The sequence below is a fragment of the Garra rufa genome, chromosome 20, assembly GCF_049309525.1.
Source record: "Garra rufa chromosome 20, GarRuf1.0, whole genome shotgun sequence".
Lineage (NCBI taxonomy): Eukaryota > Metazoa > Chordata > Actinopteri > Cypriniformes > Cyprinidae > Garra > Garra rufa.
Genome location: NC_133380.1, coordinates 13,547,105 through 13,568,002, shown reverse-complemented (window position 1 = coordinate 13,568,002; position 20,898 = coordinate 13,547,105). Strand labels below are relative to the sequence as shown.

General features: G+C 36.5%; 2 protein-coding genes across 2 annotated transcripts in view; one reads left to right on the top strand and one right to left on the bottom strand.

Moving 5' to 3' along the window:
• Positions 1 to 16: 16 nt before the first annotated feature.
• On the bottom strand, positions 17 to 10,435 carry ace2 (angiotensin I converting enzyme 2). Its single transcript, XM_073826192.1, has 18 exons — positions 10,215 to 10,435; positions 8,339 to 8,497; positions 8,102 to 8,195; positions 7,388 to 7,531; positions 7,136 to 7,248; positions 6,793 to 6,898; positions 6,214 to 6,311; positions 5,778 to 5,947; positions 5,403 to 5,629; positions 5,173 to 5,317; positions 4,970 to 5,068; positions 3,059 to 3,181; positions 2,754 to 2,932; positions 2,565 to 2,641; positions 2,372 to 2,472; positions 2,148 to 2,264; positions 1,773 to 1,967; positions 17 to 449 (listed from the first exon to the last, which is right to left on the bottom strand). The coding sequence occupies exons 1-18, from the start codon at positions 10,395 to 10,397 to the stop codon at positions 347 to 349; spliced, it is 2,433 nt and encodes an 810-aa protein (XP_073682293.1). The 5' UTR covers positions 10,398 to 10,435; the 3' UTR covers positions 17 to 346.
• Positions 10,436 to 14,784: 4,349 nt separating this feature from the next.
• The window catches only part of nhsb (Nance-Horan syndrome b (congenital cataracts and dental anomalies)), a 75,442-nt gene continuing 69,328 nt past the window's right edge, over positions 14,785 to 20,898 (top strand). The window contains exon 1 of the mRNA XM_073826040.1: positions 14,785 to 15,152. Within this exon, the coding sequence (XP_073682141.1) occupies positions 14,873 to 15,152 (280 nt within the window). The 5' untranslated portion in view covers positions 14,785 to 14,872. The remainder of the gene's footprint in view (positions 15,153 to 20,898) is intronic.

Sequence of the window (20,898 nt, the reverse complement as noted above, 5' to 3'; positions counted from 1 at the left end):
GAGTGAGACCACAAAATCAGCTGAATATTTTTATTACCATAGCACTGGCTATGTTTATATAGTATTTAAAAAAATACATTAAATACTATATCAATATATTTATCATATTAACCTTAATGTTATAATTATTTACATTTGTGTGTATAAGCAAATAGACATTTAAGTTTATAATTCTTAACATTATGTGTTAATGTATCTTTTACTTTAACATCAGTAATTGAAATAAACACTCGCGAACACACCAGAAAAAAGACATCACACAAACCATTCCAAAAGTATGCCGTAGTGTAGACGTTTTTCATCGCTCTCACTTCCTAAGTTATTTTTTAAGAAGCATCTTTTTTCTTTACAGTCCTGTTTGTTCTGTGTGTTCCTCGAAGGCTTTGTTGACTTCTCCATTGTCTGAATTCTCATATGGGTTCACAGATTCATCAGCCTTCTTAGCTTTCCTTAGAAAAAAAAAGTTTTGCACTAATGAAATTCAATACCACACTTATTGTGGTCAAGCTTATTTTTTGTTAACATTAATTATTACAATGTTTATCTTGGATGTTAAAAATAAAATGTTTATTACACTGAACCATTGTTGGATCATGTCATCTTTTTGTATTTTTTTTTTTTTTTATATTTTTCACAATGCATATAGATTTGAGGTCAAAAGTTTACACACACCTTGCAGAATATTTAACTTAAAAGAAGTTTACATATAGTCTAGCTCAAAAGTTTACATACACTTGATTCTTAATACTGTGTTGTTACCTAAATGATCTACAGCTGTGTGTGTGTGTGTGTGTGTGTGTGTGTGTGTGTGTGTGTGTGTGTGTGTGTGTGTGTGTGTGTGTGTGTGTGTGTGTGTGTGTGTGTGTGTGTGTGTGTGTGTTTTGTGATAGTTGTTCATGAGTTTCTTGTTTTTGCAATGCATTTTTTTTTTTTCTTGTGTCTTTGTGTATTTGAACCCTTTTCAACAATGACCGTTTGATTTTGAGATCCAGCTTTTCACACTGAGGACAACTGAGGGACTACAATAGAATGTTCAAACGCACACTGATGCTTTAGAAGCAAGCACGATGCATTGAGAGCCAGGGGTGTAAACCTTTGAACAATATGAAGATGTGTACATTTTTCTTATTTTGCCTAAATCTCATTTTTGTTTTCATTTAGTACTGCCATTCAGAAGCTACAGAATATACTTACATGTAAATAAGTTACATTTACCATGAATTTCAAAACCCAGCTCTTAATGGGTTTACTTCTACAGCATCAGTGAGCATTTGAGTCTTCTGTAGTAGTTGCATATGAGTCCCTCAGTTGTCCTCATTGTGAAAAGATGGAACTCAAAAACATACTGTCATTGTTAGAAAGGGTTCAAATACACAAAAATGCTGATAACGAAAGAATTTGTGGAACCTAAATAATTTTTCTGAAGAACAGCAGGCCGTTCAACTGTTCAGGACAAACAAGGGACTCATGAACAACTATTTCTAAAAAAAAAAAAAAAAAAACGTGGATCATTCAGGTAAAAACACAGTATTAAGAATCAAGTGTACGTAAACTTTTGAACAGGGTCATTTATATAAATGCAACTATTATTTTCTCTTGTGGACTTTTGGTGTATGTAAACTATTGACTTCAACTGTAGCTGTTATGATGATGTAGTTCTACCAAAAAAATGTCAATGGACAAGAGTGACATAATCTTCACTGTCACTAAACTGGCTCTAGCCGCTTTCAATCATTGACTCATTCTTGAAGTGTTTCCCATGCAGTACTTACTTCTTCCTGTTTAATATCCCTGTGGTAATGAGGTAGATCCCCCCAAACACAGTTACACCCATGACCACTCCAAATACCACCAGCCAAACTGTGACTTTTTCCTCTTTTGGTGGAGCTAATGTTGCCCGCAACCCAACAAACTCCAGTGTTTCATCATCCAGTAAAAATGCACCATTGATGCGCTCTCTAGACAGCCTGTAAGGAGTTAAAAAAGGGAAGTTCTGTCACTGGAAACACTTCAGAAGTTTCCCTTAATTATGTCACAGCACCCAATATTCATACAATCTATAATTAGTTCGAAAAAGTAACAATGCTATGTATATTTAATGGTCAAATTGTTTCCATATTTTTATATAATATGGTTTAAAGATATACCAGATAGCTGCTTCTACATCTGCCTTAGGAATGACTGTGTCTGGTTTGGTTGGATCCATCACAACAAAATAAAAGGAGACTCTGGGAGTTTCATCATATGTGTTGATGCTCTCTGGCCTGTGAGCAACAAATATGTTGTGCAGTGTCACAGTTTCATAATGAAAATGATTCAATCAAACTCTGAATTGTGCAATTACTGAAGAATTAGAAGACATAATACTTACAGGAAATTCATTTCGACTCCCTTTTCTTCCAAGTAGTACTGGCGCATGGCAAAAGCCATGGTGGACTTAAAGAGATACATGTCATTTGTATTCCAAGTGTACTGGAGATTAAAAAATGAACAGTAATTAGCAAAAGCATGTTTCATTTTTATCTGTAATTCATTACGTTTGTTAAAAATGAAAAAAGACTTACTGCATCATCTCCCATGGCAGATTTTAGGCTTATTCTGACTTTGAATGCATTTGCATCTTCTTCACTTATAGGGGATGCTGTGAAGTAAGTACACCCAATTTAAAAACATACAGTATGTGATTTATTTATTGATGTATTGATGGATGAAGTCACGAAAGTAATATAATTGAACCAATAGTAAATACTAACTTGGGTTAATACTGACGTCCCAGCCGGGCACTCGGTTGTTGTTCTGGTTCTCCACCTTTAGCCAGTCCATGAGAGTGCTGAAGTAATGTAGCAGTGGCTGAGAGTCCATCTTCGTAGTTCCTGCAACCTCTTCCAGAGCACGAGTCCAAGACATGGATCTGCCTAACTCAAGCATATGCCTGCGGACCAAATATTCACTAGTTTATAAGAGTTATGTTTTCCTGATATGAAAAAATACTGGAGTTATTTATTGAACATATGCTATATCAAAAAGCAATATAAAAGACCCAAAGCAATTTCCATACCTGAGTTTGTTACCAGCTTTGGTTGAGTTTGTAATGTCACATGTGTAAAGGGGACCAGTGTGGCCGGCTTCCCGACATAAGGCCTCTTGGAACTGAAACTGATATATGGTTCTAGTGAAGTACCTGTTAGAGAAACAAGACATGGTTGTTCATATGGCCATTAACCTACAGTTGAGGTCAAAAGTTTACATACACCTGACCTTGCAGAATCAGCAAAATTATTTTACCAAAATAAGAGGGATCATACAAAATGCATGATATTTTTTTTTTTATTAAGGACTGACCTGAATTTGATATTTCACACAACAGATGTTTACATATAGCCCACGAGAGAAAATAATGGTTGAATTTAGAAAAATGACCCCTTTTTAAAAGTTTACATACACTTGATTCTTAATACTGTGTGTGTTTTTTAGCCATAGATGTTCATAAGTTCCTTGTTTGTCCTGAACAGTTTAACTGCCTTCAGAAAAGTCCTTCAGGTCCCACAGATTCTTTGGTTTATCATCATTTTTGTGAATTTAAACTCTTTCCAACAATGACTGATTTTGAGATTCATCTTTTCTGAGGGACTCATGTGCAACTATTACAGAAGGTTCAAATGCTCACTAATGCTTCAGAAGGAAAAGCTATACATTAAAGGAGTAGTTCACTTTCAGAACAAAAATTTACAGATAATACACTCTCCCTCTTTTTATCCAAGATGTTCATGTCCTTCAGTCGTAAGGAAATAATGTTTTTGAGTAGAACATTTCAGGATTTCTCTCCATATAATGGAGTTTGAAGTTTGAACTTCCAAAATGAACTTTCTAAAAAAAAAAATTACAATTTATATACTTTTTAACCTCAAATGCTCGTCTTGTCTAGCTCGGCAAGACGAGCGTTTGAGATTAAAAAGTATATAAGTTGTAAATGTTTTTAGAAAATAACCAATCGTTTTGCTATATAAGACCCTTCTTCCTCGGCTGTGATTGTTTAGAGCCTCTTGAAGCTGCATTTAAACTGCATTTTGGAAGTTCAAACTCGGGGGCATGATAGAAGTCCATTATTTTGAGAGAAATCTTGAAATGTTTTCCTCAAAAAACACCATTTCTCTATGTTTAAGAAAAACGAACATCTTGGATGACAAGGGGGTAAGTACATTATCTGTAAATTCTTTTTATGAAATTGAACTACTCCTTTAACTTTTGGACGGAATGAGGATGTGTACATTTTTCTTTTTTTGCCTAAATATCATATTTTTTCATTTAATACTGCCCTACAGAAGCTACAGAAGATTCTTACAGGTTCCCTAGGCCTAGATGACAAAATAAGTTAGATATACCCTGATCTTTAAATTCAAAAAGTTTTCATCCCTGGCTCTTAATGCATTGTTGTATCAGTATCAGTGAGCATTTGAACCTTCTGTAGTAGTTGCGTATGAGTCAGTTGTCCTCAGTGTGAAAAGATGGATATCAAAATTATACAGAACATTTCAAATACACAATATATATAAATGTATGACTGGAAAATATGGCATTTGTTTTGGTAATTGGGCTACCCTGTTTGCCTGCTACATTGCTCACGCTGTATTTTTAATTCACTTGAGAGAACCGACTCAAATGAGTCATTAGCATTCGTGAATCGGGCAACCGTAGTTACGATGTATGTTTTGATTCAGTAAAATGAACCATATTTGTTTATGAACCGGACAGTTGTCGCGTTAAATGTTTGTTTATCCCGGCAGCCCGCGAGAACAGCTCAATATGAAGACGTTTCTTGTCATTATTTCGCGCTTACTTTGTTAATTACGGCGGTCTCGCTGAAGATTCAATAGTGAGGGAACGTCACTGAACGAACTAGTACGTCTGCAGAACGACTCGTGCTGTACAAATGATTTGATTAAAAATCGATATTGAGGTTTGACATTACCTGATAAAAGAATAATCCCCAGAAACATGGAAAAGTGCAGGTGGGTCACAGTACAACTCATTTCTGGGCACAGGCTCAGCCACTCCAACTAGTTCTCTCCTGCAGTAACAAATGTTGTTATGAGCCATAGATCCGTGGAACTGAATAAGATTTCATAATGTTTGGATTCTAATAATTTTTAGTGTATGTTTTCTCTCACTCACTTCATTTCCCACCAGCGGAGCATCCACTCCTCTTTGGGGATAGTCTCTTTGAAGACTTGCCACCTCCATTCCTCCAGCATGTAGGTGAATGGCAAAGTGCCCACGATGGTGAGGGCCTGCTTCAGAAGGAAGTTAATATCTGTCTCTGTAAATACAAGAATAAAAGTTTTTAGGTTTAGGTAAAGCATGTTCTTGTTCTGAAATCAGTTTCTGATTATTTAGACAGGTACCATAGTCCTGTTTGAAGTCAGGAGGTAGAAGTCCCAGTGACTTTAGGTGAGAAGGAGTGGCAGCAGAAAGGGACATGATCTCTCCCACAGCCTCATGGAAACCTTCATTCGCGCCATCCCTCAGCAGATACGAGTGGTGACGATAAGCCATTTGGTACTGGTTATGACCCATTTCATGGTGAACAGTTAAGAAATCGTCCATGTTCACTTTAGTGCACATTTTGATTCTGTAAAAAATAATAACAGTGTTGCTCTTAATAACTTTTAACACATTAGAAACAATCAGTTCTTTTTGGCAAGTATGTAACAGAATTCAGTTGTTTCAAACTGTATCTTATCTACCAGTTAATCATTACCAAACATTTATCACCCCACCTGAAGTCCTCTCTGTTTCCCATGTCCCATGCGGTAGGATGACAAACCACGTCTCTTCCTTCAGGCTTAACAAACATTGAGTTTGTCCAGAAGTTGTCAAACATTGCAGACATGTTTACAGACATGAAGAACTTTTCTGCCTCTTTAAACAGGCGCATTTCATCCCAGCTCTGAAATGGTATCAAATAATTAGCTTCATCATTTACAACTCCATAATCATTTATTGCTCCAGATAAAAAAAACAAAATGTTCAATAGCATAGATTACATGTGATCTTTGATCAAATAAATAGACCTTTAATCTGGACATTTAAATATATATATGATAAAACTTTAGAGATGAAAAGATGCTTAGCTCAGACCAAAAAGTATAGAACAGGAAAAAAAAAAAAATATATATATATATATATATATATATATATGGTCACATGTCTTACCTGGGCTACCATTTCAGAGCTCACGTCGATATCAGGCTTTTCTGGATACGGGATCATGAGAGGATATAAGTTGGTCCAAAATCGTCCCCACATATCACCTGAATGTGAAAAGTCAGAAAATGTCAGCATTATCCCCACTTTTAATCTTAAGCAACAGTATATCCTAATAGCATATATTTATTCTAATATGTGACCCTGGACCACAAAACCAGTTGTAAGGGTACATTTTTTTAAAATTGAGATTTATACATCATCTGAAATCTGAATAAATAAGCTTTCCATTAATGTCTGTTTGGTAGTGTAAGAGGTATTGGAATTAATATCTTCATTTATCAAAAATTACGTTTTGATATATTTACGTTAGAAAATTTATTCATGGAGCAAAATCTTTACTTAATTTTCTAATGATTTTTGGCATAAAAGAAAAATGTATCATTTTGACCCATACAATTATTTTTGGATATTGTTGCATTATACCCATTCTACTTAAGACTGGATTTGTGGTCCAGGGTCACATATATGTCATTTAATATCACAGTTTGGACAATGAAAATCACTTTATAATATTGCATATGTTACCAAGCAGATGTGCTGGAAGGCAAGCCTCAGAGGCGATGTGTCCAGGATAGACTTCTTGCAGTTTTGCTCTCACATAAGCATGAAGCTCTTTGTACAAAGGTAAGATCTGAAATATCATATTAAGAGTGAGTTTTCAGAATCAAAGCCAAAGAAAAACTTCATTTTTAAATGCAAAGTTCTTTTTTGTCATTTCCATTAGGAACATTCAACATCCCTAGATGTTAGATTTTTTAAATGTTCTGCACACTAATAAAAAAAACTGTTCAGTGAATGGTTCTTTCATCACCTTCTGGAACCTTTATTTTTAAGAGTGTTTGACTCGTTTGGACTTCTTTCCACTGACCTCCTGGTAAATGCGCCTGGCGTCTTCCATAACATGGTCTCGGGAGTAACTGTAAATGGGTTCGTCAAAGGTTTCATAATCCCCCCTCCAGTAATCTCCATGGTCTGCATAATCTTTAATAAAAAAAATGACGTAAAAAGTCTTGAACTTTGTCACCACCTTATCAGCTGTCCATAAAATCAAAGCAGTAAAAGCAAAGGCATTTATGCTTATTAAAAGCTTATGTCATAAAATTAAGAAAAGAGCTCATACTGTTAAGTTTGGCGGCTTCGTTCTTCAAGTCCACATATCTCTCATAAAGGGGTCTCATCTTCATCCCAGCAGACACTCTCCAGCCCTCCCATGCATGGAGACGCTCATAGTAGTCCTTGCTGTTTGCCATGATACTCTCTAGGCCTAGTGAATAAAAAAATTCATTGAAGTCAGGTTTAAATGCAGATGTATTTGGATTGATCTTGACATCACAGTAACAAGTTGGAACTACCGTTTAAAAGTTGGGGGTTGCTAAGAATTTTTCATCATTTTGAAGTCTCTTAAACTTAACAAGTCTGCTTTAATTTGATTAGAAAAAGAAGTACAATTATACATTTTTGTAAACAAAAGCAGCTGTGAGTCTTTGGTGTCACATGATCTTTCAGAATCATTTTGCTGCTCATGAAACATTTCTTGATATCCAAATAAATGAATATATATTTTTTAAGGAACATAACACACTAAACAAAGGTTTCTGGATCATTTTACCTGTGATTCACCTTATGTTTCAGAATTCATTTCCCCTTTTAACAATAGAATTGAGAATAGAAACTGACAGTTCCCTTTTTCAATTTACATTCATGAATGGAACTGATAATAGCAGCCTATCACAAACACTTTTATTATTGTGAATACAGAAACAAGGCGTTTGCTTTATGATACTGAGATTTCACTTTATCAATAGGATGGTGATACATGTGCGGCTGACATTACCTGGCTCCAAAGTCTGACAGTCAGTGGGGTTGTCAATTTTACACACAGTCGCTGTGTTGTAAATAGTGCTCATCTCTGACATGATGTTGCTCAGCTGTGATACACAAGGGATTTGAGTCACATTAGTTTTAGCACGTTTGCCACATTACCATAGGAGATGTGAAACTCTATAAACAGTATGAAAGACAGTTCCAGTGTCTGGGTTATGTTATTATAAAACGTCAATATCATGCTTACTTCAGTAGCCTTGTCTGGTGAAAGCACCCCTGATCCTTTATCTTGAAGTTTTTGGAGCTGGATTTTAATCAGTGGATCAGAGATTTGATCAATGGGATAAGCACGAGACTCATCAGACATTTTACCGTAGTACTCGCTCCAGATTGCATATGCTGCAGCCTAAAAAGAGTTGAAGAGAACTCATGATGAACACCCATATTTAGTTACCACTGATGTTTTATCCAAAAATTAGGTTTTATTTTTTCAATATTTGAACAAGTTAAAAACAGTCTGCAAAAGACAAGAAAATATGCTTAACTCATGATACAATCATATTTTCCTCAGAAATGTGATAGTTTGTGATTGCAATAGGTTTGTAGATGCTTAAAGGTTGTATCAGCGATTTCTAGCCTGAAACATAAAGTGTAAAATTCAGCTTATCTTTCATCACGATCCGCTCGCTGCCTGCCCCATAAATTGTCTGTGAAAAAACCGCGTCTCTCTGGTCAGCCTAGGGTCCGAGATATGCCAAAAAAACAATCGGCACTACCAACCTTTCCACAGCAAAAACAAACATTGTTCCAACCAATCAGCGTCAGGGGTTTGGTGTTGTGGACTTTCGCTCCGCCTCCCTCACATCCCTGCACCAGTAGGAAAGTCCACAACACGAACCCCCTGACGCTGATTGGTTGGAACACGGTTTGTTTATCTGTGGTTATTGTTGATAGCGCCGATTGTTTTTTTGGCATATCTCGGACCCTAGGCTGACCAGAGAGACGCGGTTTTTTCACAGACAATTTATGGGGCAGGCAGCGAGCGGATCGTGAATAAAGGTCAGCTGAATTTGACACTTTATGTTTTAGGCTATAAATCGCTGATACAACCTTTAAAGGAGAAGTTTACCTCCAGAACAAAACTTTACAGATAATGTACTCACCCCCTTGTCATTCAAGATGTTCATGTCTTTTTTTTCTTCAGTCGTAAAGAAATGTTTTTTGAGGAAAACATTTCAGGATTTCTCTCCATATAATGGACTTCTATGGTGCCCCTGAGTTTGAACTTCCAAAATGCAGTTTAAATGCAGCTTCAAAGGACTCTAAATGATCTAAGCCGAGGAAGAAGGGTCTTACCTAGCGTAACGATCAGTTATTTTCTAAAAAAAAAATGTACAATTTATATACTTTTTAACCTCAAATGCTCGTCTTGTCTAGCTCTGCGTAAACTCTGTGTATTCCGGTTCAAGACAGTAAGGGTATGTCGAAAAACTCCCATCTCCTTTTCTCCTCCAACTTCAAAATCATCCTACATCTGTTTTTCTTTTTTTTTTTTTCTTTTTTGTAAAGGGTGTTTTACCTTCTTTGCGTGTTCTTTGTAAACACTGTGTCGGTACTTCTGCAGCGATGAAGGACGATTGAGAAGTTGAAGGAGAAAATGAGTTTTTCGACATACCATAACTGTCTGAACCTGAGTTGATGCACAGCTAGACAAGATGAGCATTTAAGGTTAAAAGCTATATAAATTGTAAACTTTTTTAGAAAATAACCGATCATTTTGCTAGATAAGACCCTTCTTCCTTGGCTTGGATCATTTAGAGTCCTTTGAAGCTGCATTTAGGAAGTTCAAACTCTAGGGCACCATAGAAGTCCATTATATGAACAGAAATCCTAAAATGTAGTCGTCCAAAAAAAATTTCACATCTGAACAAAGAAAGACCTGAACATTTTAGATGACAAGGGGGTGAGTACATAAACTGTATGTTTTTGTTCTGGAGGTTCTTCTTCTTGAATTTGTCATAACATATATTTCCAGCTACTCATGTTGTTCACCGCCCCAAAATGAGATAGTTTGTGATTTCAGTGGTCAAGAACTGATTGGAAAAGATGCTTTTCACACTTACCTCTTTATCTGCATTTTCCTGGGAGATGTCTGTGTTGTAGGCCCAGGATGCGAGGGAATACTGGTACATGAGATTAGATGCCTCATCATCAAATCTCTTCAAGAATTCCTTTGCGCTTTCCTCCACGGTCTGAGAGCAGGCCACAGAGGCCATAGCCAAAAACAGGAGCCAGCGAATGAACATCACGACAGCTCTTGTCCCACCAACACTGACACTGTTGCTTTCCCCATGCGTGGTTTTATCGAAGACTCTCGATTGCTTTGCTCTTTGACCAGTGCCATAACCTAATGGTGCAATGTTGTGCTTGAATGCAGGTGGGATGGTTCCAGGAAGGAGTCTAACTGGATGTTGCGTAACATATTATCTGCTGAAATGAGCATATTTATATTTGTATTAATATTTATATTTGCTGTTTTGATGCTAGAGTGTTCTTGATGGTTGCTCAGGTTTTTAAAGCAGTTGCTAAGTGGTTGTCATAGTATTCTGGGATGTTATTTACTAGCCAAGACCTTAAAGTCTGTAAAATATTCTCATTCTTTGAAATGGCACATCTGTCCTTCATTTTGATGTTATTGTAAATCAGATTGTTTAGAGGAGTAACATCACATCTCTCCATAATGTTAAAAACATAATATTGTTTCACTATGACTCAGCAATGAATGAAAGTGATCTAATATAACAAATTTACAATTTCAGTTTTTCATTATTTAGATTTTAAATAAATGTGCTTTATATAGCAGCCATCCCTGGTGTATTCATTAGTGAAATCTAAAGTAAAATACACCAAAAATACTTTAAATTGAAATATTTTTGCAAAGAGTTAGACCTGTGTTTATTGCTTTGAGCAGAAAGTCCATTGTGCAAACATAATCTAAGCCTATAAAAGCATAAATAACGGCTGTTAAGTAGATCTTTATCAAGATAAGCTGATGACTCAGAGAGTTCCTAGATAAATGTTATAATAATGTTAAAATATTAAATAATAAATTTGATTGAACAGAAAGATGTTGCAGTTGGAACATGAGGAATGTAGATAACTATTTGCAATTTCGTCTGGAATAATTCCATGAACTATTCAAATGAAACAATTTTGAAACAAACACACTGTAATTTAGAGGCTTTCCACAGTTTTCAACCCCACCTTCACATTTACAATTATTAAACACAATGTCCATGCACACATTTTTCATTTCAACTTTGAGACTGTTTAAGTACATTGCTAACAGAGCTGGTTGATCCGTTTATGTTAGCTCATCCATAAATCAGAGATGCACTTTTATCTCTCGTATTGTTTTATGGTTTTTCTGTGAGGGTTTAAAGCGAGGTCGGGTTAAGGTAAAGTTTGTCTTTGTCAGCACTTAAGATTAAATGTTAACCAATAAAAAATCAGGATTAATCACTACATTATCTTTATTTCTTTTAGTTACTCCCATTTTTTTTTTATCTAAAATATAGTTAATATTTTCTTTTAGAGTTCTGAATGTATTTAAAAGTAGTGCAGATCTAACTTGCAAACAGTGTATTGCCTTCTAATGAACCGGTTTGACTACTAAAGTAATTTCCATGAGTACAAACCTTAATGTTTAAGCATATAATGACATTCTAGAGAATTGTGTGCTTCTAATTTTATGGCAAAAGTTTGGACATGACCCTTTTCAATTCTAACATCACAGTGCCTCTGTGTATAAGGCAAGGTTCAGTAAGAAATGATTGATTCAGTCAGTGTGGAAGAAGTCCTAATCCCAGCTGAACACTTCTGATGTGACTTTAAATGCAGACCTTGAGCTAAAAACCCTTATGCATACACTTTTGGCTTAGGGAGTGTAGATTGATGTAGGAAAAAAGATAATTTAAAGTAGTTTAACATAAGGCAGCTACATAACAAAATGTGAAAAAAATGAAGGGGAATGAATAATTTGGCAAGGCACTGTAAGTACAAGAGAAACTCTGAAGCTCTGTTAATCAGGTTATGTCTTTATTTTCTGTTCATAAAAATAAAATAATACTGTGTCCTGTGGTCTAGTGTTATTGTACAATAGGACCACCAGGTGGTGATATTTCTTTATGCGCTTTGATTTTTTAGCTGCTGCACTGATTTCACCACGAGAGGCTGCTCTCCACACATATGGCGCGAATCTCATGACGGTACATATTAAAAATAGTAATCTTTTTATTTTAAGAATAGAGATTAAATTCTAAAAAGCTTCCAAGTAACTTCCAACTTTCATGTCTCAGATCTAGCCATACCACTATACTAACCATTAGCTCAGCTTGCGTGTCTTTAAACCCTAAGCATCTCTAAGTCCTCGACAAAAGAGTGGATGTAGAGTTTATCCAAACGGTACCCCTAACCGGAAAACCAATGCAATGATGTAACCGCAAACTTTGCGTTTCCAAAAAGAGGCACACGCTGTCACCTTTGTAGCAATCACAATCAGTGTTGTGCCTGAACGAGTTCATTGAACGATCGTTCATGAACTCGTTCATAATTTGGGTGAACGTGAACTGAACGTGCTGTATATCTGCCTGATGAACGTGAACGTGAACGCGCTCATTCTGGCGTTTATGAACATCGTTCTCTCGTAGTTCAATTTTGTTCTAGAGAGTGCCAGATTTCCATGGAGCCAGGCAAAATCCCGGCTATAACCACGGACTGTACAATATCTACGCTACAACCGCTACAACACAATCTAAAACGGGCCTTATTATATAGGGAGAAAGACGGCAACAGCAGCCACCACAGAGTCGCACCGCGCATGCGTCATCAAATTGCGAAGAATGAATGGAGGCAAAATCCGATGAAGGTAGCGGGTACTACTTTATGAATGAAACGTCATATGTCCACCGAAAATAATTTTTTAATTTCTTTCTTAATTCCTCATTAAAAAACATTCAAGCAGCACGTTCTTCCTCATGTTTCTGAGAATATACTGTAGGGTGAAAGTAAATGTTTGCTAATATTATAATATTTTATTACTTCCCTTGCAAAACAGGTAACAAAATGTTACACTAGCGTTCAAATGTTTAAGACTTGTCTTTAAAGAAGTTTCTTATGCTCATCAAGGCTGTTTTTATTTGATTAAAAATACAGAAAAAAAGTAATATTGCATGTTTTTACAAATAAAATAATGTTGTTGTTTTTTTTTTTTAACATACTTTAAAATAGAATTTATTCCTGGGATGAAAAGCTGATTTTTGTTTATCAGCTGTTACTCCAGTCTTAAGTGTCACATGATTCTTCAGAAATCATTCTAATATGCTGATTTATTATTAGAATGATCAATGATAGATAACCGATTGTGCTGCCAAATATTTTTTTGCAACCTGTGATTTTTTTTCCAGGATTCTTTTATCAATAACAAGTTTAAAAAGTACAGTGTTTATTTAATATATAAATATTTTCTAACAATCTAAATGATTTATTATTAACTTTTAATAAACTTTTAATCATTAACTTAATACATCCTTAGTAAATAAAAGTATTAATTTCTTAAAAAAAAAAAAAAGAAACAATAAAAATTTACTGACCCCAAACTTTTGAATGGTGGTGTATATTATAAAAATAAAATAATAAATAACCAGTCCAACAAAATAGAGCTTATTCAAGCAGCACGTTCTTCCTCATGTTTCTGAGAATATACTGTAGGGTGAAAGCTGCAGCTGGATACGAGTGTGGACTGAATGAGGGGCAACAACTGGAAAATGCCAGTATTCTTAGGGTAACAGCTTGCAGCAACATACTTGAAAAAGTAAAAGAACTATGAACTAGTTCATTTTGGAACCTGCGAACTTAGTTCAAAAAATTTGAATTATGAACTATGAACTGAACTAGTTCATTTTAAAATGTGTGAACTGAACTTTGAACTAGTTCACGTAGAAAAAGAACTTTCCCAACACTGATCACAATGGAGCATTTATGACAAAGTCAGGGTTAGTGAATGAACTTATTTAATTCAGCAGACTGAAAAGACTTGAGCTGCCTATAGCTGTAGAAGAGACGTTGTTTTGTAACGCAAGGTCAGTTTTAACCAATTAATAAGCGAGGTAAAAATTGTATAGGCCAATACTTTTTTTAAAACAGTAGTCTACATTAGATTACCTCAGTATTTAAGACTATCTAACAAATTATTTATAGAACACCTTCTAGAACACTGGTGGCTTGACAAGATGAATTAATCAAAGCTATATTAACGTGTGTAGATCTTCGTCCATGGAAGCTTTTCTTATAAAGCCTACTACGCTTAAGGCCTTGCTCTTGAATATTAACGAGGCGCCTGACTGGACGCTTTCACGGCGACGTCATCGTGTTCTAATTAATATTCATGAGCGTCGGCTTCGCCATAGTAGAATGCGGAGTTTCTCTCCGCTCCTGGCGCAAGTAGACCAGTCCGTGTTTTTGCAAAGCCTCTCTCTATCCAACCTCAGCCTCAAAGCCCTCAAAAACCCACTAGCCTACCAAAAGGCATCCAGGAGCAGAGGAGGAGCAGAGATTTTCACCGAGAAACCTCCATCCCTGTGTGATCTCCTCTAACGGGAGAACTGAAGTGATGGCGGGTTGCGCGGAGGATTCGTGGATTTTTGCTTGACAGGCACCAGAATCTTCTGTTGGATTAGTTGATTGGTTTATTTATGGGGGATTTGCATTTACCTACTAAAAAATGCCTTTTGCCAAACGGATCGTTGAGCCCCAGCTGCTGTGCAGACATCCCATCCCTAATGATGAAGGGTTACTGTTCGAGGATCTGTGCTCCATCACCAATGTGGCTCTATCCCGGACCCTGCGGCAGCTCTCCGACCTGTCCAAACACGCCTGCTCCTTATTTCAGGAGCTTGAGAACGAAATAGTAAACACAAACCAACGGGTTTGGGCTTTGCAGAACAAAATAGGCAAAATTCAGCAAACCGCCAGTGCGCTGGATCCAAAACTGGAGGCTGTGCGTAAGTAGACCATTACGCGTAAATTATGGCTTGGAGATTTTATACATGAAGTGCGATGTATTGGAAAAGAATGAATGAATATGAAGCTTATATGTATCAAGTCACATGTAGACACTGCCTCGAAGCTTTGCCGAGCAAATTATAATGTGTCACACGCCTGTATGCGTAACCAACACCTGCACCGTGACCGGTTGCGCTTTTCTCTCCGAACCGAAAAACGCCTCGACACACATTAACCAGCTAATACAGGTTGTTTTTTAGACTATATGTGTGATCGGTAAGATTTTTAAGACATTAGGAAACAGTCTGGGTCGTTTTCAGCAGCTGTTTGGAGAGAGGGGCGTGTAGGTGCCATAGCTATTTATATTTAACTGCTTATTAAAATGGATTTACGCAACAGCTATCTCTGCAGGTATAACATAATTTTCATTTTAAAATACTATTTTGTCGATCAGAATAAAATGGAATCCATAGTGTCTCTAAAACGCATAATTGCATAATCGCTTTCGACTGCGCTAACACATTAAAAAATATGCATTATGTCTATTTTTGAACATCCCTATTATAAACCCGGACTAATATAAATAAAATATTTGTTCTTATGTCATATTAAACTGGCGCTGCACCCACCCAGCTGCTCTAACAGAATTAAATTCGAGATAAGGATAAATCTAACCTAAAGGTTATCGGTGATGTGACATTTAAACACGACGAGACAAGGTATCTTAAAAACGGCTATTTTATGAGAAAATTATGCATTTTACATGAAACGTCCGGGTTGGGTGTGGAGAGAGAAAAAATAAATATGCCAGTTGCTTGGATGCAGCACTAAATGCAAAGCAACATCCAACTCATATCCATGAAATAGTGATATCAATAACATATGTGATTTAAAACCCCTTCATCATTTCAACTGCATGGGCCGATGCAACCAGGCCCCTGCTTTGAAATAAAATGCTTCAGCCTCAGCGCCCTTGTCAAGCCTCTGAGGAGATCATAGCCTCATGTGGATCATAGCCTCAGCGCTGGGTGCTGCTGTATAGCTTTAATTATAAGAGGATGTTAAGCTGCAGTGCATGGGGATAAATCCAGTGCATGGATACAGCACTGAAAAGATGGAGATTTCTCCCTGCACTTTTTTCCACATTTACAAACATATGCAGTTAGATCGAATAGGATGAAATTATTTCATTTCGATGCCATGCAATGTGTTTTGAACCCGGCCAGGTCCAGGAATAAACTGATTTGACCCAAAAAAAAGATTAAGCCATGTAGGTCAAGCTAGGACCTGCTGAAATAATCTCTTTCTCCCAGAGTGATTATTACCATCCGACCAAAACTACTTCACCCCTATAGCTCTCACAGTCGTTCCTCTGCTCAGTGTGTCATTTTGGAGGACTCGTTGTTATTTGTCATGTTAGGGAGTTCATAGCATGTCTTGGCCTTGTAGCTTGGCAGAATAAGGTGAAACTGGCAGTGTGTCTGGCTTTATTGGCGTACCTGGCTAGACTGACGTCCTTCCCCTCAGGATAAGTCAGTGTTTTCTTCTTGGCAGGAATTAAAGGGCATTTCACATATGAGTTTTGCTTTGATTGATTTTGCACTTAATGTTGAAGTACAAAGTCCACAGTTCATATAAGTGCACCAAACTCAGTTTGACCAAGGATGAAAATAATAACCATTGTATTGACCACGAGCTCTAATTAAATAAGCAGTTCGCCCATTTTCTGAAATTTCGTACACTCTCACTAAACGTACATACTTCCAGGATTTGGATCACGGATTGGTCAGTTACCCGGATGCACAGCCATATTGGAGATATTCAGATGTAAACAACAGCATGGACAGTTAATGTACTGAATATGTTTTTTTGCTAATTTATGCTGTCTAAACCATGGAAAAAAACGTGTGGAAGCTGCTAAATCATACAGAGAAAGACTTAGTTAGCAGGTTAACAGGTAAAGATACATACAAGCAGTATTAATTAACATATTAGCCTAATATTTCACCTACCTCATTGGAAATGCTAAAAACAAACATGAATGTTCGTCAGACAGTTTTTACACTCTTCTCCTTAATTTTTTTACAACTTTTGGCAGTCTGTAGTATTCCAAAGTTTTTCCTGGTCTGACAGATTAGTACAGGCCAAAACATGACAATAATTTACCATTTTCAGCAGCAATAATCTCAAAATATGCGAGTTTTGTTCGGTTCAGTGGCATTGTTTATGTTCAGTGCTTAATTATTAAGGCATTTATGTTTTTCTGGTTCTAGCTTCATTTTTTAGTGTTCATGATTCTCTATATTTCTATACTAAATTAACTTTATGGTGATGATTATGATATACATTTACTTTACCCTCCAAAAGCCTTGATTTCCCCAAACATCAAACGCCTAAAGGCGCTTAGAGCTTTATATATACTGGAGTGTAGATTTCAGAGGAGAGCCTAAAATCCTGAGATCTCCAAAAGCCTGTTCCACATCAAAAAGGTACGATTCATCCCTGGTGTTATCCTATAGTCTAGTTAACGTAGATAAAAGCAACTAATTACCAAAAATTATGGAGTATAGGAGAACGGTGATAAGCTAAAGCTGGTTGCTGTGTCTGACTTTGCAGTCAAAATAAAAAGATTAAAAGCAAGGGGTTTTACTGTCTTAAGCTTTGAGGTGCACAAACTTATGCTACTCTGTAATTTCTGCATTCTTTAACAAACAGAGAATTTTTGAGAAGTTCGACTTTTACACTTAGATTCATACAGTTGTTCTTTGTGGTGACATAAAAATGCGAGAAAAGGTGAAGAACTAAAAAATGTGACTTGCATTCGATTAGGAAACATTGGTTGTAAACAATTGTGCCAGGAGCCTATGTATCTCATTGTGTGTGTGAGGCGTGTGCTATAGCCCTTTATGGCTCGATTAGTGTAAACGATCCTAATCCCGTAATTGTAGTGTATTGTCTTGTTATTCCAGAGATGGCATGTGGTGCCAGGAACGACACCCTCCTGAATTTGAATGGATAGCTGGCCCGTAGGCAGGGCCCTCATATAACTTTAATTGTGACCTTTGCTAACTTGCCTCTTTAGAGTTTCTCCAGATCAGGGTTATTATACTAAAACTAAAACCATTAAAAACAATCACTAAAATAAGCATTAACTGCAATAAACTATTAAAAGTAATGTACTATTTATAAATTAAAACTGACTTAAAATACTTAAAATGACAAAAACAAAACAAAATGACTAAAACTTAAACCTTAAAAACCTTGACGCAAGCATCAGCATTTAGAAACACACTATGTACAGCACACTAACTCAATGTTACAGACAATGAATAGACGTGAGAGACAATAAACAGTCTATATATACAAACAATAGACAAAGTCAGCATAAAACGGCTAGTGCAACATTCTGTAACAATGACAGTTGTGTGAATTGTTATTATAGTAATTGTGACAGTTTCAAAATGGCTGGAGTGAGGTGGATTATTAAGGTGTCTAGAGCAATACATATGATGCAATGTATGTGCAATACATGGGGAGCGGGTCCATATGAGTCCTGTCGCCATGTCGTGTGTGTAGGCTGTTAGATAGTGTTGTTGACTGTTCTTACAATCTAAAACTGTATGGCCTGTTCTTTTAATAAGGCATATTCATTCCTGAAATCTTTCAGCAGTGTATTAAAAGTGATAAGTACATGTGTCAGTGGATCACAGAACCTCACACAGCAACTATAGTCTTGGATCTAATCCATTCTGGGACGGTTTTCTCTTTCTATCCTGGAAGTGAGAAGGCCTGTGATCTGGCCTCCCCAGCGAGGATGGGTAGAGATTACCTTGCCTGCCCCCGGACCTATTTAATTAGACAAGATCTCTCCCAGAGCATACAGCCGTTTGCAGGTTTTACTAATGAAGGGAAAACATCAGACTGAGAAAAGTCGACTCGTGGTGACTGGAGGAACACTTTTGACTTGTTACGTGTAACACCCACGCCTATATGTTTCAGATGGGAACAGTCTCAACTTTGTACTGTTGAAAACTCCGGCTGTAAGACCTGAGGAACCCTCTAAGGCTATCATAATTCATCAATAATCATAATTCTTGCAATAATATATAAACTCAATTCAATTCGAGTATTTGGTTTTAAAAAAGCCTTGATTGCATTTTGCCTTGATAGCAAAGTACCGCAAGTGGTGCATTTCAAGGACGAGAATCCATGAAATGCATTATTAGACCGTTTTCCAAGACTGCATGATATATTAAACCTAATTAAAAATCATAATAGAACATAATGCTGTCTTCACAAATGCTACAAATGAGTTGAAAAATTACATGCAATGAAGGTTTAATATATGCGTGTAGGTTACATACGTGTGTCTTATGCTGCGTTCCAGGCAGGTTTTTTAACTGGTAAATCACCACTTCAAACCACGACTCACGACTTTGTAGCATTCCAGGCAAGTCAAGCCAAACTACCTGGGCACATTTATGAATTATTATTATTTTTATATTATTATTAATTTGATTGCAACATTATATTGTCCTAAGCTCTATTTTTCCACCGTGCGCCGCTTGCATAAACACCGCACCCATTAGGGCTGACTTGTTGTTTCGCAGGCTATGTAACGTCAGAACTCATAACTGGGAGTACATCGATCTAGTACGAGTTCAAGAGTGGGAAGTCACAGGTTAGACTGCCGTTCCAGTGCACTTTCACTGGTAGAAGGTCGGAAAAACACGGGTTACGGGTTGTCTGGAACGCGGCATTAGAGCGGCTTCGTTCACAGTAAATGCTGCTCCACACAAACTGTTATCATTTACATGTGTGGAGTGTCTCAAACTCCATCTCTGTATATTGTTGTGAGCTTGGGTTTATTATAACGTTAATCTGTGAATGCAATGTGTGCCATTATATTAGATTTGTAAAGTAATTTCACTTTAAAACTTCACAATCGTCAGCGTTGATAGCCTTGTGGGCAGCCCGCCGACATACAGTGCTGTTGCGCTCCGGGAGTCCCGTGTTTGAATCCCGACTCGAGGACCTTTCCCGATCCCGCCCCCATCTTTCTCCCACTTTGTTTCCTGTCACTTCTGATCTGTCCTATCTCAATAAAGGCAAAAAATGGCAAAAATAAATCTTAAAAAAAAAAACTTCACAAACACCAGAGAATACATCAATATCTTTATCAGTATGCTAGCTGTTCAAAATAAAAGCTCAAAACCTCACTGAGTTTACACGTTTTGATGTTTACACGTTTAGATATCCACATATTCAAGAAATTACAGTGGCTGTATATTTTAATTAAATATTGTTTTGGCAATAATAAACAAGGATTAGATTGCGCTGTAAAGTGTAGAAAACAATCGTCAGGCCAATGGCGCCATCTGCAGGTATTTGTTATAATGCATAATGTACATTAATTCTATTGTTTATAACACATTATGTATTTTATGTATTTGTTCAGTAAAACCATAAAATTACTTACTTTTGATATTTTATTTGAACTCATTACTATTACCTCATTGCTATTATATATGTATTTTAAGTCATTTTAAAGGCTATTGCTTGTTTAGGTCTATTTCTATTATCACAATATATTTATATATCCGAATACTCGATACTCAGAATAATCGACCGATTACTCGATTACCAAAATAATCGTTGTTGACAGCCCATATATATGAACAATATTGCTGACACTGATGCCCTGGAGCTCACATCACCAAAAACGTCTAAGCTTATTTTCAAATA

Excerpts from the sequence above, each read along its gene's own strand:
- ace2 (XM_073826192.1), bottom strand. The coding sequence starts at position 10,397 with ATGTTCATTCGCTGGCTCCTGTTTTTGGCTATGGCCTCTGTGGCCTGC. Across the intron at positions 7,532-8,101 it reads CTGTCAGACTTTGGAGCCAG|GCCTAGAGAGTATCATGGCA; the intron begins GTAATGTCAGCC and ends TTTATTCACTAG. Across the intron at positions 2,933-3,058 it reads AAAGCTGGTAACAAACTCAG|GCATATGCTTGAGTTAGGCA; the intron begins GTATGGAAATTG and ends TTTGGTCCGCAG.